Below are 16,187 nucleotides of genomic sequence, written 5' to 3'. Positions count from 1 at the left end.
TGTCACTTCCTTGCCACTATCCAAAGGAGCAATTACCATGCTGTGTGCTGTGAAGAGCCAACAGATGTTTAAACTTTAGTTACATAAAAAAAATTAATAAGACTGTTGTGGCACAGCTCTCCTGCTTGTACGTCATGTGCAAGTCTGTTCATCGCTGCCTGACTGCTGCAACCATCCACTTGAACCTGCTTGCTGTAGATGATCCTTGGTCTACTTCTACAATGTTTACCCCCATACTTACCTCCATTTCAGAATTAACTGTTGCTTGATGACTCAAAATGTGTCGTGTTGGCCTTCCATTATTTACTTATAAAAATTTTAAATGTGGCTGGTTCTGATATGTTTTATTTATTAAGGCAGAGGGTTTGAAGTAGCATAACCTTTAAAATTTTGGCGCGCATGAGTATGTATCCCAGGTTTTAATGTACCGAATGTCTCGCGCATACCACAAGTGCCCCCTCTCGGTGAAACTGTCTGCCCTAGTGTTTCCACACCCTCTTGCACTAGTTCATAGGCTAAGTACTGATAGTATGCCGTGTTCGCATCGACCATCTCTTCATAAATATGTTGTATTGATGGAGGTGATATTTTAACTACTGACGACACCTTTGGCATGATTGTTTTATGCTCCTCCACCGCAGGATGTGATTTTAGTAAGTGGCTAAAAGTTTCTGTGCTTGTAATACTTCGGCAATTTTCATGGTATTTGAAGCTATAGTAGTGTTTGTTTCTTCTTTTATTTCAGCTGTGTTGCTAAGTTTTTTGCTAATGAAGGTGTCTCCCTATTCAGGTGTAGTTTTGCTTCTGATGAAGGTATATTTAGATATACTGAAACCATGGTCAAGGATTTCAATAAATCTTTATCCTGCAACTGTTTGGCTGTTATCATTTACCATGAATTTTTTACTTACATTGTGCCTCAGAGCTTCCCCCTCCCCCCCCCTCCCCCCCCCCCCCCCCCCCCCCCAGTGACTCCTTCTTCAGGCAGAAGGATTGAAGGAGAAGGAAGAGGGGTGAAGGAAAAGGACTAGAGAGGTCTAGGAAAAGGGGTAGATTTCGGGAAAGTCACCCAAAACGGCAGGTCAGGGAAGACTTACCATAAGGGATGAGAAGGAAAGACAGATTGTTGGGGACTGCATAGGACGAGATTTGAGAATCCGAGAGCTTAAAGGTGGAAGACAGGGTAATATGCAGACAGAGATTACTGCTTAAACATCATGCATAGTTAATAAGAGTGAAAAGCTGAGTGCATTGTATGTAACAGAGGTGGGAGGGGGCAGTGAATGGGAAAGACAATGAAAGATGTAGAAAACTAAAACGGAGTGAAACAAAGAGTAGTTACAGTGAAGAAATGCTGAGACGGAAGAAATTAACATAAATTAAGGCCAGGTGTGTGACGAGAACCAAGTACATGTGCTGGTTCCCACCTGCAGAGTTCTGAGAAACTGGTGTCTGAGGAAAGAATCCAGACGGTGCATGTGGTGAAACAGGCATTGAGGTCACGAATGTCATGTTGTAGAGCATGCTCTGCAACAGGATATTGTGAGTTGCCAGTATACCCCCTCTGCCTATGCCCATTCATCCTCTGTTACGTATGATGCACTTAGCTTTTAACTCTTATTAACTCCTGAATGATGTTTCAGTGGTAATCTCTGTCTGCATATTACCTTGTCTTCCACCTTTAAGCTCTCAGGTTTTCAAATCTCATCCGATGCAGTCCCCAACAGTTTTCCCTTCTCATCACATACGGTAAGTCTTCCAGGACCTGCGGTTCTGGGTGACTTTCTTGAAATCTACCCCTTTTCCTAGACCTCTCTACTCCTTTTCCTGCACCCCTCTTCCTTTCCCTTTAACCCTTCTGCCTGGAGGAGGAGCCACTGGCTCCAAAAGCTTGTCAATTGCAACCGTCTTTTATGCATGTGTCCTCCTAACGCTTGGTGAGTGGATTTTTGTAGCTATCCAAATAAATAATTTTGTAAATAATTGATTGTTTTAATTGTTACACTCTGGTATTCATAAAAGTTGACATTCTACTTAAGTTGTTATTTTTGCAGTTGACAGTAGTCGCTCTTCTTATGTGTTTCTTGCTCCATCTTTTAGAAGATGGTCTTATCAGTAATGCTCGTATTAGGAATCTGTAGCATATTGCAGATATACTTTTTGGTTTGGAAAGCAAGAAGTTGCCTAATTTGTGATTTATTGAAATTGTTATTGATGTTTTTTTGTTACTGGCTGCTATTTTTTAATGCTGTATTGCTTTAGTTGACATTTGTACCAGTTTTATGTTTTAACTTTACCATAAAATGTAGTTATTGCACTGGAAATTTCTGTATCACTGTCGCTGCTGCAATTATTATGTTACTTTGCAGTTTTGAAAATGCCTTAACATAATTGTTGGAAGGCTAGTTTTTTTACAGAGAGATGTTGCTTATATCTGTCATCTTGTTATAGGTGCTGAGTGTCACAACTGATATCACAGTATTTGAGCCCAACAATGGAATATCAGTAGAGTTTTATACATGTTTGCATGAATTGATGACTAGTTTGGAACCTAGTTGTCCGCTAGTGTGGTCAGCTGTTACAGTTCTGCAACAGGCTTGCAAGAACAAATCGGCGAGAGCTGCCCTGACAAATACTTTTAAATTTGTTCCTGTTTTAGCCAAGATTTTGGGAAACAATCTTACTCGTGAAAAGAAAGTAAATGTACTGAAGCTGTTGCAGGTATGTATGTTTCAAACAGTCTGTGATATAGTACACAAAAGAAAGGGAAATATTGTGTTGTTTGTAAACATAGCCAAAAGTACATGGCTCATGAAGGAATGGGTGAGTTATCAACTACATCCTAGTTTGGTCTACACATGATGTGTGAATTTGTTGATTATTGTATGTTAAAATCTACTAAAACTCTAAAACAAACAATATCGCACTCACACTATGATAATAGATGATGAATGCTACTAATGACAACAGTGACATTTGCTCACAGAAACAAAATGATGTTGGATCAAAGAACTACTACTATCCACTGCTGCCAGATTTAAGTAACGTAAAAAATGCAAGAGATGATATCACAGTTTGGCAGTTTTACACCTGCTTTTATGGAATAGGATGAATATGGTGACAGATTCCTGCCGTCCATTAAAATTAAATATGCAAGGTGTTATTTCTAGAATATTTACCCATGTCTCTCTCTCTCTCTCTCTCTCTCTCTCTCTCTCTCTCTCTTTTCTTTTTGCTTGTAAAAGATGTACAAAAAGTGGTGATAACAAGTACAAGAGAGAGACAGTGAGCCATTCGCTACAGATGTGCATGGAGTATCATCTTGGTTGTGTGACTGGTTTCATGATTTCCTCACTGAAACTGATGGAAGGTCATAGAGTAAAACAGAAGTGATATCTGGCTTTCTCCAAGGAAGTGTCTTAGGCACTCTGTTGTTCCTAAAACATCTGAAAATCCAAGATGTAATAGTTACAGTAGTATGAAAAGGATAGATTGCTACTCACCATATAGTGAGGATGTTGATTCACAGACAGGCACAACAAGAAGACTGCTAAGCAAGTAAGCTTTCAGCCAAAAGACCTTCTTGTGAATTAGACAACATACATGTACACATTCATGCAAACACAACTCACACACACGACAACTTTCTCTGGCTCTTGAGGCCAGACTGTGAGCTACAGCATGTGATGGAAACAGCAGTGTGGACGGTGGGCATAAGGAGGCAGGGGGGGAGAGAAGACAGTAAAATGCTGCTTGCGGGAGCATACAGGGACAAGGCAAGGAGAGGGTAGGGCAGCTAGGTACAATCGGAAGGCTAACTGGGGAGGGGGGGGGGGGGGCGTGATGCAGAAAAGGAGCGACATAAAAAGACTGTGGGGTGTGTTGGAATAGGAGGCTGTGTAGTGCTGAGTGGGAAGAGTGAAGGGAAGGATAGGTGAGTGAAGGACAGTGACTAGCAATGACGTTCGGGGCCAGGAGGGTTACGGAAATATGGGATATATTGCAGAGAGACTTCCCAGCTATGCAATTCAGAAAAACTGGCTTAGTGGAAAGGATCCAGATGGCACAGGCTGTGAAGCAGTCATTGAAATGATGGACGTTGTGTTGGGCAATATGCTCAGCGATTGTTTGGTCCAGCTGTTTCGTGGCCACAGTTTGTTGGTGGTCACTCGTGCAGACAGACTATACGGTGCATAGCAATCTGCCCTTTCCATATTATTGTCATTAATCTATATAAAAGATTTAGGAGGCAATCTGTTGTCCTCTGGGGCTGAGCATTTGTTTGCTGGATACGAGCTTGGAAACGCTGGGGTTTGTGCGTTCATGAGCTGGAGGCTGGTAAACACAGCCATTCCTGTCACCGTATGCTGTGGTCATGCTTGAGCGACCAATGTTGGGCATGGTGATGGAATGTTGTGTGTTGCAGAGAATGGGGATCTTCACTTAACTGCCCAAATCGCAAGAATGGTAAACCTCGATAAAGAAAAACCTCAGTCTCGAGGTGTGCTGTACGCTGACGAGCTGCGTGGCTGTTGAGGTGGAACAGTCATTAATGGACAACTACTGTGGAACGTGCTGTGCCTCAGTTGTATAACGCTTACTCGGGCAGAAGTGGCTCTGTCTGGGTGAACCTTATTTCCCCTGCTACTGGCCAGAATGTTTTTGATTGTGAAATGGAAAGAGGGCAGTTTTGACAAAGTTTTCACTTTTTATGTTCAAAAAGGTTTGGAAGTCATCGCAGGTACACTGAAATCTGTTAAACAATTGTGTAATGGCACACTGTTCGTTGAAACTGCTAGTTCCCAAGATACAAATCTCTGAAAAGCTAAATCCCTTGAAGAATATTCCATAGAGACAGAGCTCCACAACATCGTGGTTGTTGTGTCATGTTTAAATCTGGTAGACTTTCTGAAGGAGGATTTGAAAGATGAGTGGGCTCAATAAGGGGTTGCTGATGTGCAAAATATGTTGAAAAGGGTGCTTGGGGATCTAGTAAAATCTGACTCCTGCATCCCTACCTTCAGTAGCACAAAACTCACAGAGCATATCAAGGCAAGTTTCCTTCATTTAAGTGTATGGCTCTTTCACCAACCCCAAGCACGGTTTTAAATGCCAGCACTTTGGGAACATCACCTTAGGTGGGTGTAAGATTGAAGCCACTTGTGACAAATGTGGCAAGACCGCTGTGACTGAATTGGTTTCTCTTTGCCTCTGAAGTGTGTAAATTGTGCTGGGGATCACCCTGTCTGAAGTAGAGATTGCAATGTCTTCCTTGAAGAAAGGAAGGTACAGGAAGTTAAAACATTGAAACACATCCCGTTTGATGAGGGCAATAACATCTCTAAGACCATGCAGCCTCCCACATTCACTACATCTATTTCTTCGGCCCTTAAGAAGCCTATTCCATGCAAATGGAGGTTGCCAGTGTCAGCGTTAGTACATGTGTTCGTCAAGCTGTAATTGTTTCAGAGCCCATAGTCCCCCCCCTCCTCCTCACCTGATAACAGAGAAAGACAGGTGCCAGCATTGTGAGGTCCCAGTACATCCAAAGGCAGAGTCTTGTAAAAAATGCAACACTGCTTCTGCTGCAGCTGCAGTAATTCTCTCAAAGCCTGTCCAGGCCAAGAAAGCAAATGGGAAGCTTCCACCACAGGCGAAAACAGGCAGAAGACCATCTGACCCTGTTGATGTCATTCAACATGACAGTTCTGCTGCTTCTGCTTCAGAGCGAAGCAATGGAATTCAAAGTCATCCCAGGGCAACCATCTTGCTTCAAGGCTGACCTTCCACCCATTGTGGGCTCCCCAACCCAGTGGAAAGACAGAGTGAAAGTGCAACTGCTGTGATAAATGGCTCCCATACTAGAGTGGTCCATAAATAGGTTTGGGACTCTTGTAGAGGAACTGAAACACATCACACAGCCACAACTCCTGTCCTTTTGTTTTATGTGAGTCAAAATATCACTGTTTATCCCCTGTATTTACCTCTGCAGGATGCGATAGACTTTGAGGCTCTTGTAGGCCTTATTGCACAACCCCCGTGCCTGTTTCTCCTGCTGAGTTTTTCAATGCCCATAATGTATTGTGGGGCTCAAACTGTACTTGTTCCAGGGGTCAAGTGTTGGAGAGCCTCAAGATGTCTCGGGAGCCGTGGGTCCTCAACACGGGCAGTCCCACTCGTTTCTTGGCTCCTACTCGGTCATCCTCAGCCATTGACCTCTCTTTCTGCTCTCTAGCCTTTGCAGACTCAGCACAGTGGGAAGCAATTGATGTCCATTATTCCAGTGACCACTTTTCATCATGAAAATGGAGCATTGCTTGAGCAGAAGCTATCAAAATAATTGATCAGTAGAGCTACCTGGCTGCTGTTCAACCAGATGGCTGTGTTTGAACACCACAACAGTGTCCAGGAATGGGTGGACCACATCACATGTGTGATCCTTCCTGTCACTGACCTGTCGATCCCGAAGTCCTCACGCCATTGTGGTAGGCGAACTGTACCTTATTGGAAAGATGAGTGCCGTTCAGCAATCTGGGAGAGATGTTTGGCCCTCCAACAATTGAAATGTCATCTGACGGGAGACAACTCCAAAATCTTTAGAGTCTCAAGAACCAAGGCTTGACACCGCATTAAGGAGAGCAAGAAAAGGTCATTAAGCATTCTTGGACTCTATCAATCATTCCACTTGTTCTACAAAAGTATGGGAAGCCATCTGGAGGATCTCCAGTAAACACAGTCACTTACCAATAGTAGCAATATTGAAACGGTAGTGTCTCCAAACAACGCCCAGAGACATCTCACAGATGTTGGTAGAGCATTTTGCAGCAACTACAGCCAATGCCAGCCAGGATTCGGTGCTTCCCTGCTGCCGTGCAGCTGCAGAGAGGGGAAGTTGGGCTTCAGATACCACAATTCTGAGTCTTAAAAGTACTCTTTCTCCATGTAGGAGCTTGAATTGGCACTGCCTGTGCCTCATGATACTGCACGCAGTCATGACCAAACCTGGTACTGTATGCACTGATATTTGCCAGCAGATTCAAAGGAAACCTTACATGACTGTCCCACAAGTGGAGAGAGAATTATGATACCACTCCTCAAACCAGGAAAGGGCTGCACGCGCCTCAGCGGCTACCGGAGCCTTAATGCGCTGTGTAGGGAAGACACAGGAGTCCGTGGTCAACCATCGCCTGATCTGGTTCTTAGAGACCAGACAACTCATTAGGCACTCTGTGTTGATTCTGGAGATTTCGGTCCACTGTTGAGAATCTGAACTTACTAGAGGCAGCTATTCAGCAGGCTCCCCTATGTAAACATCACTGTCTCCGTATATTCTTTGATATCAGTAGAGCTTATGACACTACTTAGAGACACAATATTCGTGTGCAACTCCATCAATGGGGCTTTCGTGACCAGCTCCCGATTTCACACAGTCCTTCCTGTTCAAGAGCTTTTCTAAGTTTTGGCTTGGTAACATGCTATCAGATTGTTTTGAAGAGGAGAATGGTGTTCTTCAGGGCAATGTTTTAAATGTTACTCTTCGTTCTATAGCCATAAACAGTACCACGTCTACGGTAAGGCGTCCTTTACAGTGTGCCTTATTTGTGGATGATTTTGGTGTCCAAACTGTAATGGTTACCTCACCTGAGAAACATGAGTCATATCCCAGAAGGCACTGAATATCATAAAGTGCCCTAGCCACAGGTCTTGAATAGCAGACAGGGTGCATCTGTTCCAGTTTTAGAGGGCTTTCTTGCATTCGAGGCTAGACTGGAATGCACTGTGTATGGGTCAGCATGGCCTTCTTACCTTCAGATTATTGACACTATCCACCCTGTGAGTAGCCTAGCCACAGGTGTTTACGGGACTAGTCCCATACTCAGTTTACTCATTTTCTATGCTGACCATCACTCGTCATATGGTGGTAGCTCCAACTTCCCCTGCATAACATACTGCTGCTTGTCTGCCTCTGGAATGCCTTTTCCTCCAATCTTTCATGAGCAACAATGCAGTTTGGAATCTGCGTCCAGCATGTGCTGGAGGCATTTGATGTGGAGCATGTACAACCCCAAATCCAGGGTTTCAACTGCCTGTCACCATGGTTCCTGCAGAGGCCCAGAGAAATTTTCGATTTGATGCAGTACAGAAGAGATTACACTTCTGCTTCTGATTTTAATCCAATATTTTCTGACATTTTAAATGAGCACCACAACAATGTAGCTGTCTTTACGGATGGCTCTAAATGGAGGGAGGGAATCCGTTGGTTGCTCTGTTTTTTTCTCGGGTCCTGTCCTCAAGGCCTGACTGTCTCGAGACTTTGACTGATGACCTGGTTGTTTGGTCCCCTCTCCCAAACAAACCAGCCAACCAACTTCGAGACTTTACTGTCTTCGATTCGTAGTTATATGCAGTCTTACTGGCACTGGAGCACTTGAGACGTTCTTGGAGTGCTAAATTCCTTGTCTTTTCTGATTTTCTTGAGTGTTCTCCACTCTCTACAATGTATGTACTCACCAGATAAAGTAGTCTGAAATATCCAGCATGCCCTTCTTCAACTACAGTGGCTGTGGAAGGAGGCACCTTTCTTCTGGTTACCAGGTTACATGGGTATGATGGAGAATGAAAGGGCAGATTTGGCAGCCAAGGAGGCATGTCGTGATCCTCAGTTATTTCAGTGCACCAACCCCCTGCGTGCTATAGCCTCGCTATTTAAGCACAGAGCCTTGCGTCAATGGGAGGATGAGTAACTGGAAGTGACAGACAATAAGATCTATCTAGTAAAGCCCACAACCTGGCTGTGGCGTACCTCCTTCCAGCCACGTCAGTGGGATGAGGTCCTCTACTCGTCTTTGCATAGGACACAGCCCTATGATGCACGGCTTCATGCTCCTGCGTGACAACCCGCCAATGTGTGGTGTTCAGATCACTATGCGCCACATTTTACTAGATTGTGTTTTATTTTGGATCCAGAGGACAGTGACATTCTTGCACTCTATTTTAAGTGACGTGGAAATGGATATGGTGAGAGTTTTAAGGATTTGTTATCTGCCCAACCTATTTCCTCAAAATTTAGGTAGATGGTCTTAGTGTGTTAACAGGGTGACTGGCTCATCCACATTTTTTGTAAGGTGTCAGCCAGTCACAGTTCCCTCTGCCTCTTTTAGCTCTTTGCGACTTTTACTCCGATGTATAGCCCGTATCACCCTTCTCCATTGTATTACGGCCTTGAAGATACAGTGATTGTGTGGGTTAATGCGAGTGAGGTGGGAGTGAGTGAGTTAATGCCATTTTATAAGTTTCCTCCTCACTGTGTGCTAGCAATTTGTCATTTTACCCAAATTTCTTTCTCTTAATATGGGTAAGGCTACAGGTAACCTCTATGTTGAGCACCCATGAGCTGCAAACACCCACACACAACAGCCATCTTAGACTATTCGCAGATGATGCTGTCATTTACCATCTAGGAAGTCATCAGAAGATCAAGACCAATTGCAAAATGATTTAGACAATATGTCTGTGTGGTGCAGAAAGTTGCATTTGACTCCAAACAGTAAAAAATGTGACTTCATCCGCATGAGTGCTAAAAGGAATTGGTTAAATTTCTGTTCCCCAGAAAATCATACAAATCTAAAGGCTGTCATTTCAAGTAAATACATAGGGATTATAATTACAAGCAGCTTAAACTGGAACAGACACATAGAAAAATGTCGTGGGGAACTGGGTTTTATTGCCAGAACACTTATGAGATGGAACAGAGCTACTAAAGAGGTTACCTTTATTATATATCTCCATCCTGTTCTGGAGTATTCCTGTCCAATGTGGAATCCTTACAAGATGCGATTGACTGAGGACATCAGAAAAGTTCAGAGAATGACAGCTTGTTTTGTATTATCACGCAACAGGGAAGAATGTGTCATGGAAATGATGTGCGAGTTGGGGATGATAATCATTAAAACAGACATTTTCATTGTAGCTAGATCTTTTCACGAAATTTCAATCAACAATATTTTGTTGACGCCCAACCTATATAGAGAGAGATGATCATTATAATAAAATAAGAGAAATTGGAGCTCATGCAGAAAGATTTAAGTGTTCATTTTTGCTGCGCGCTTTAGAGTGTGGGAGGATAGAAAAATAGTCTGAAGGTGGTTTGATAAACCCTCTGCCAAGCACTTAAGTGTGAATTGCAGAGTAGTTATGTAGACATGATTTCTAACAATAACACAGCAACAGCTATAATTAGCGTAGTTTAATTACACTAGCATTTTAATGGAGTAAGGTACTAATATTCCGTTATCAGCCCTTATCTAAAGCATCCCTATGGTTTGGTACAAGGGTAATAATTGAATGACAGCTGAAATGATCATTTTAGCTAGACTGTGAATTTAAATCAAACCTTAAGTTGTTTGCAAACTGCAGCATTTGACCCAAGAAAAATTAAACACACACTAGTTCTCTGTAGTATTTCTTGTTACTGCATATATTGTCCATTGATAAAATGCTATGTATAAGGTAATGTGATTGTGTCAACATGGTATTATGTACCAAGGCTGTGCAGTAATAATTTGAAATGTCTATATTTTACAGGATGTGACTTATGGAGCAGTAATCCCATGGCAAGAAGCACATTTAACAAAACTAGTGTCAATACTATCGTCATGGATAATAAATGAGAAAAATACAGTTGGTACTCTTTCACTTGGAGTGCTTGTGAACTTATGCTATAAGAATGTCCCAGCCATTTACACACTCCTACGTTGTGTAGATCACAAAAGTTTCCTAAAGACATTGCTTGAACTCAAAACAGAGAATATCTACACAACAGTACAGGTTTGTGATTTCATTCTTTCTCTTTGTACGATATGTTTTACAAAGCTCTTGAATATGATTAGGCAGACCAATTTCATTCCCTGTCACACACGTCGCATATCCTATTTTTATGAGTGTTGTCTGTCACACTCATTCATATTGTCCTCTAGATTTCAAATTCCAGTACCACTTTGTCTTTTCTTTGTTTCCTTAATGGAAAAGTTTTCCTGATATTCCTCATTTTATGTGACGATGGGCTAATGCACCTCAAACATCATGTTTCTTCTGTGTATATGATTAATTACATAGTTGCAGATTGTCATGATTCACTTTGTATGCAAGTTATTTTCCAGAATGTTTTATAGTTACTATCCAGATAGTTTTTTCTTTTAGGCAACATAAGATAAATAGCTTCAGAATCCTATTTATTTGTGTCACTATACAGGGTGTCCCAGGAGGAATCGTCAATATTCAGAGATACGACAAGAACAATCATTTGTAGCAAAACAGTCGAGTAAACATGGTCTCTAAGATGGATACTTTAAGAGTTACAGGCACTTCTTCATCTTTGACACTGTGAAACAAATCTCTTCTACTACAAGCTCTTTGTTTTCCATGTTTCTAAGGAGATAGTATGGACCAAAGGAAGAAAAAATTGTCAATTAAACATGGGCTCTAAAATTCATAACTTTTACTAGACTTTCTTGCTTCAGATGATCATTCCTGTCAAATCCCTGAATGCTGACCATTCCTCCAGGGACACCGTGTTATGTACAGCAAAGATACCAAATACTGTTGCATTGTAGCTAGCATTGCTCTCTGTATGCAGACCAATAATTCCCAACATCCCAACTTGTTAAACAAACTAACTAATAACAAATGCTTTCACTGAACCAGTCATCATTCTTCAGCCAGGTAGATGTTGAGTAACACATCACTTTACTAAAAGTGCTATGTTACACCACAATCTCTATCTCTGAAATATCTTTGTTGCCACTGGACTTCTTGATATTTCGGACTCTTGTCACATTTCATGTCAAACCAACACTCGTTAAATAAAGATTTTACCTCCCCATTTTAAATTTTGCTAAAATTTTGTGTACTCGTAGTGGGTGTTGAGACTAAGAAAAATATCTAATTTCAATTTTTTATGTCAATATGGCTATGTAAAATTTTCAAAAACTAGCCAAAAATTGCTCTACCAGCCTCCCAATAGAGCTAGAGATATGGAAAAGGTATCATATTTTGCATTATTTTATGTCTTCTTTCCAGTGATATACAACACAACATAGGTTCTAATCAAGGTTTTTTTTTTTTTTTTTTTTTTTTTTTTTTTTTTTTTTTTTTTTTTTTTTTTTTTTCCCCCCCCGAAATAAAAACTGAAATTGTGATTTTTTTTTCTATGAAGTACATAATCTGAAAATTTCATATTTCCATAAATACATAGTACTGTTGTAAATTACACAGCAAAATATGGGATGATGATGGGTTCATTGTTAAAAATAAATTATTCCTGACTTTTTTTTTCACTAATAGCCCCATTTTAACCAAACCTATCTTTAACAAGTAGGAATTTAATTAAAATATGCAGAAAGGTAACTAAAAGTATCAGAAATATCAAATATCACTTTTTTAAAACAAAATCAATCAAAATGTCATCTTATCAAAACAAAACCAATCAGTATATTATATAATTAAATACATTGATTGCTTACTTTCATTTTATATAATTTCAGCTATTAGCCTGTTAATTGCTTGAACAAAAATATTGAATATAGGACCTATAACAACAAATTTAAATAAGGCTTGAAAAAGTATTGATGTAACAGCTTGGGTCCAAACAGATTAATCCAAATATATATTCAATTTCCACAGACTTGAGACTTTGTATGCAGGCTGAACACTGAGAAAGTTGGTAGTTTTCTATGCATGTAGGCTGTGAACAAGCTGAAATAAGCAGTCTGCCTCCAGTCATGCAATCGCTGTCTGTACAATCATTAAGTGATCAGCGATTTTGCTGAGAGGAGGTGTTCTCTGTTGTTTCCTTCTGAGTTGGATAATACAACTTCCTAGATTAGTATTCCTATGCCAGTATAAGGCACCATGTTGTTGTTGTTGTTGTCATTGTTGTTGTTGTTGTCTTCAGTCCTGAGACTGGTTTGATGCAGCTCTCCATGCTACTCTATCCTGTGCAAGCTTCTTCATCTCCCAGTACTTACTGCAACCTACATCCTTCTGAATCTGCTTAGTGTATTCATCTCTTGGTCTCCCTCTACGATTTTTACTCTCCACGCTGCCCTCCAATGCTAAATTTGTGATCCCCCTGATGCCTCAGAACATGTCCTACCAACCGGTCCCTTCTTCTTGTCAAGTTGTGTCACAAACTCCTCTTCTCCCCAATTCTGTTCAATATCTCCTCATTAGTTATGTGATCTACCCATCTAATCCTTAGCATTCTTCTGTAGCACCACATTTCAAAAGCTCCTATTCTCTTCTTGTCCAAACTATTTATCGTCTATTTTTCACTTCCATACATGGCTACACTCCATACAAATACTTTCAGAAATGACTTCCTGTCACTTAAATCTATACTCGATGTTAACAAATTTCTCTTCTTCAGAAACGCTTTCCTTGCCATTGCCAGTCTACATTTTATATTTTCTCTACTTCGACCATCATCAGTTATTTTGCTCCCCAAATAGCAAAACTCTTTTACTACTTTAAGTGTCTCATTTCCTAATCTAATTCCCTCAGCATCACCCGATTTAATTCGACTACATTCAATTATCCTCGTTTTGCTTTTGTTGATGTTAATGTTATATCCTCCTTTCAAGACACTGTCCATTCTGTTCAACTGTTCTTTCAAGTCCTTTTCTGTCTCTGATAGAATTTCAATGTCATCGGCAAACCTTAAAGTTTATATTTCTTCTCCATGGATTTTAATTCCTACTCTGAATTTTTCTTTTGTTTCCTTTACTGCTTGCTCAATATACAGATTGAATAACATCGGGAAGAGGCTACAAACCTGTCTCACTCCCTTCCCAACCACTGCTTCCCTTTCATGCGCCTTGACTCATATAACTGCCATCTGGTTTCTGTACAAATTGTAAATAGCCTTTTGCTCCCTGTATTTTACCCCTGCCACCTTTAGAATTTGAAAGAGAGTATTCCAGTCAACATTGTCAAAAGCTTTCTCTAAGTCTACAAATGCTAGAAATGTAGGTTTGCCTTCCCTTAATATATTTTATAAGATAAGTTATAGGGTTAGTATTGCCTCACGTGTTCCAAGATTTCTACGGAATCCAAACAGATCTTCCCCGAGGTCCGATTTTACCAGTTTTTCCATTTGTCTGTAAAGAATTCGTGTTAGTATTTTGCAGCTGTGACTTATTAAACTGATAGTTCAGTAATTTTCACATCTGTCAACACCTGCTTTCTTTGGGATTGGAATTATTATATTCTTCTTGAAGTCTGAAGGTATTTCACCTGTCTCATACATCTTGCTCATCAGATGGTAGAGTTTTGTCAGGACTGAATCTCCCAAGGCTGTCATTAGTTCTAATGGAATGTTGTGTACTCCCGGGGCCTTGTTTCAACTCAAGTCTTTCAGTGCTATGTCAAACTCTTCACGCAGTATCGTATCTCCCATTTCATCTTCATCTACATCCTCTTCCATTTCCATAATATTGTCCTCAAGTACATCGCCCGTGTATAGACCCTCTATCTACTCCTTCCACCTTTCTTGTTTCCCTTCTTTGCTTATGACTGGATTTCCATCTGAGCTCTTGATATTCATACAAGTGGTTCTCTTTTCTCCAAATGTCTCTTTAATTTTCCTGTAAGCAGTATCTATCTTACCCCTAGTGAGATAAGCCTCTACATCCTTAAATTTGTCCTCTAGCCATCCCTGCTTAGCCATTTTGCACTTCCTGTCAATCTCATTTTTGAGATGTTTGTATTCCTTTTTGCCTGCTTCATTTACTACATTTTTCTGTTTTCTCCTTTCATCAATTATTCAATATTTCTTCTGTTACCCAAGGATTTCTACTAGCCCTCATCTTTTTACCTACTTGATCCTCTGCTGCCTTCACCACTTCACCACTTCGTCCCTCAAAGCTACCCATTCTTCTTCTACTGTATTTCTTTCTCCCATTCTTGCCAATTGTTCCCTTATGCTCTCCCTGAAACTCTGTACAACCACTGGTTTAGTCAGTTTATCCAGGTCCCATCTCCTTAAATTCCCACCTTTTTGCAGTTTCTTCAGTTTTAATCTACATTTCATAACCAATAGATTGTGATCAGAGTCCACATCTGCCCCTGGAAATGTCTTACAATTTGAAACCTGGTTCCTAAATCTTTGTCTTACCATTATATAATCTATCTGATACCTTCTAGTATCTTCAGGATTCTTCCATGTATACAACCTTTCATGATTCTTGAACCGAGTGTTAGCTATGATTAAGTTATGCTCTGTGCAAAACTCTCCTCTTTCATTTCTTAGCCCCAATCCATATTCACCTACTATGTTTCCTTCTCTCCCTTTTCCTACTCTCGAATTCCAGTCACCCATGAATATTAAATTTTCATCTCCCTTCACTACCTGAATAATTTCTTTTATCTCATCATACATTTCATCAATTTCTTCATCATCTGGAAAGCTAGGTGGCATATAAACTTGTACTACTGTAGTAGGCGTGAGCTTCGTGTCTATCTTGCCCACAATAATGCATTCAGTATGCTGTTTGTAGTAGCTTACCTGCACTCCCTATTTTTTTTATTCATTATTAAACCTACTCCTGCATTACCCCTATTTGATTTTGTATTTATAACCCTGTATAACCTGACCAAAAGTCTTGTTCCTCCTGCCACTGAACTTCACTAATTCCTACTGTATCTAGCTTTAACCTATCCATTTCCCTTTTTAAATTTTCTAATCTACCTGCCCAGTTAAGGGATCTGACATTCCACACTCCAATCCGTAGAACGCCAGTTTTCTTTTTCCTGATAATGACGTCCTCTTGAGTAGTCCCCGCCCGGAGATCCGAATGGGGGACTATTTTACCTCCGGAATATTTTACCCAAGAGGACGCCATTATCATTTAACCATACAGTAAAGCTGCATGCCCTCAGGAAAAAGGCACCATGGTATTAGTATAAAGCAATTATCGCTCCTATATTGAACAACTTTTTATCAAATTTGTTTAGTGGAACTTGGTATTTTTTGATAGTTCATTTACAAGTAAAACCATAAATCAGGGGAGTGTTTTGAACTGATTTTTTGTATCAATTTTGTATCAATCAACCAGAGGTTGTACAGAGTTTCAGGGAGAGCATAAGGGAACAATTGACAAGAATGGGGGAAAGAAAGAAGAAGAAGAAGA

The 16,187-nt window shown here is 40.5% G+C and overlaps 1 protein-coding gene across 1 annotated transcript in view; it reads left to right on the top strand.

Annotated features, from left to right (window-relative positions):
- LOC124545353 overlaps positions 1-16,187 on the top strand; it is a 174,118-nt gene that overhangs the window by 45,530 nt on the left and 112,401 nt on the right. The window contains exons 2-3 of the mRNA XM_047124254.1: positions 2,452-2,721; positions 10,585-10,827. Coding sequence (XP_046980210.1) covers positions 2,452-2,721; positions 10,585-10,827 — 513 coding nt within the window. The remainder of the gene's footprint in view (positions 1-2,451; positions 2,722-10,584; positions 10,828-16,187) is intronic.

The sequence above is a fragment of the Schistocerca americana genome, chromosome 8, assembly GCF_021461395.2.
Source record: "Schistocerca americana isolate TAMUIC-IGC-003095 chromosome 8, iqSchAmer2.1, whole genome shotgun sequence".
NCBI lineage: Eukaryota > Metazoa > Arthropoda > Insecta > Orthoptera > Acrididae > Schistocerca > Schistocerca americana.
Note: the sequence above shows the minus strand (reverse complement) of the source record. Positions and strands in the feature narration are given on the sequence as shown.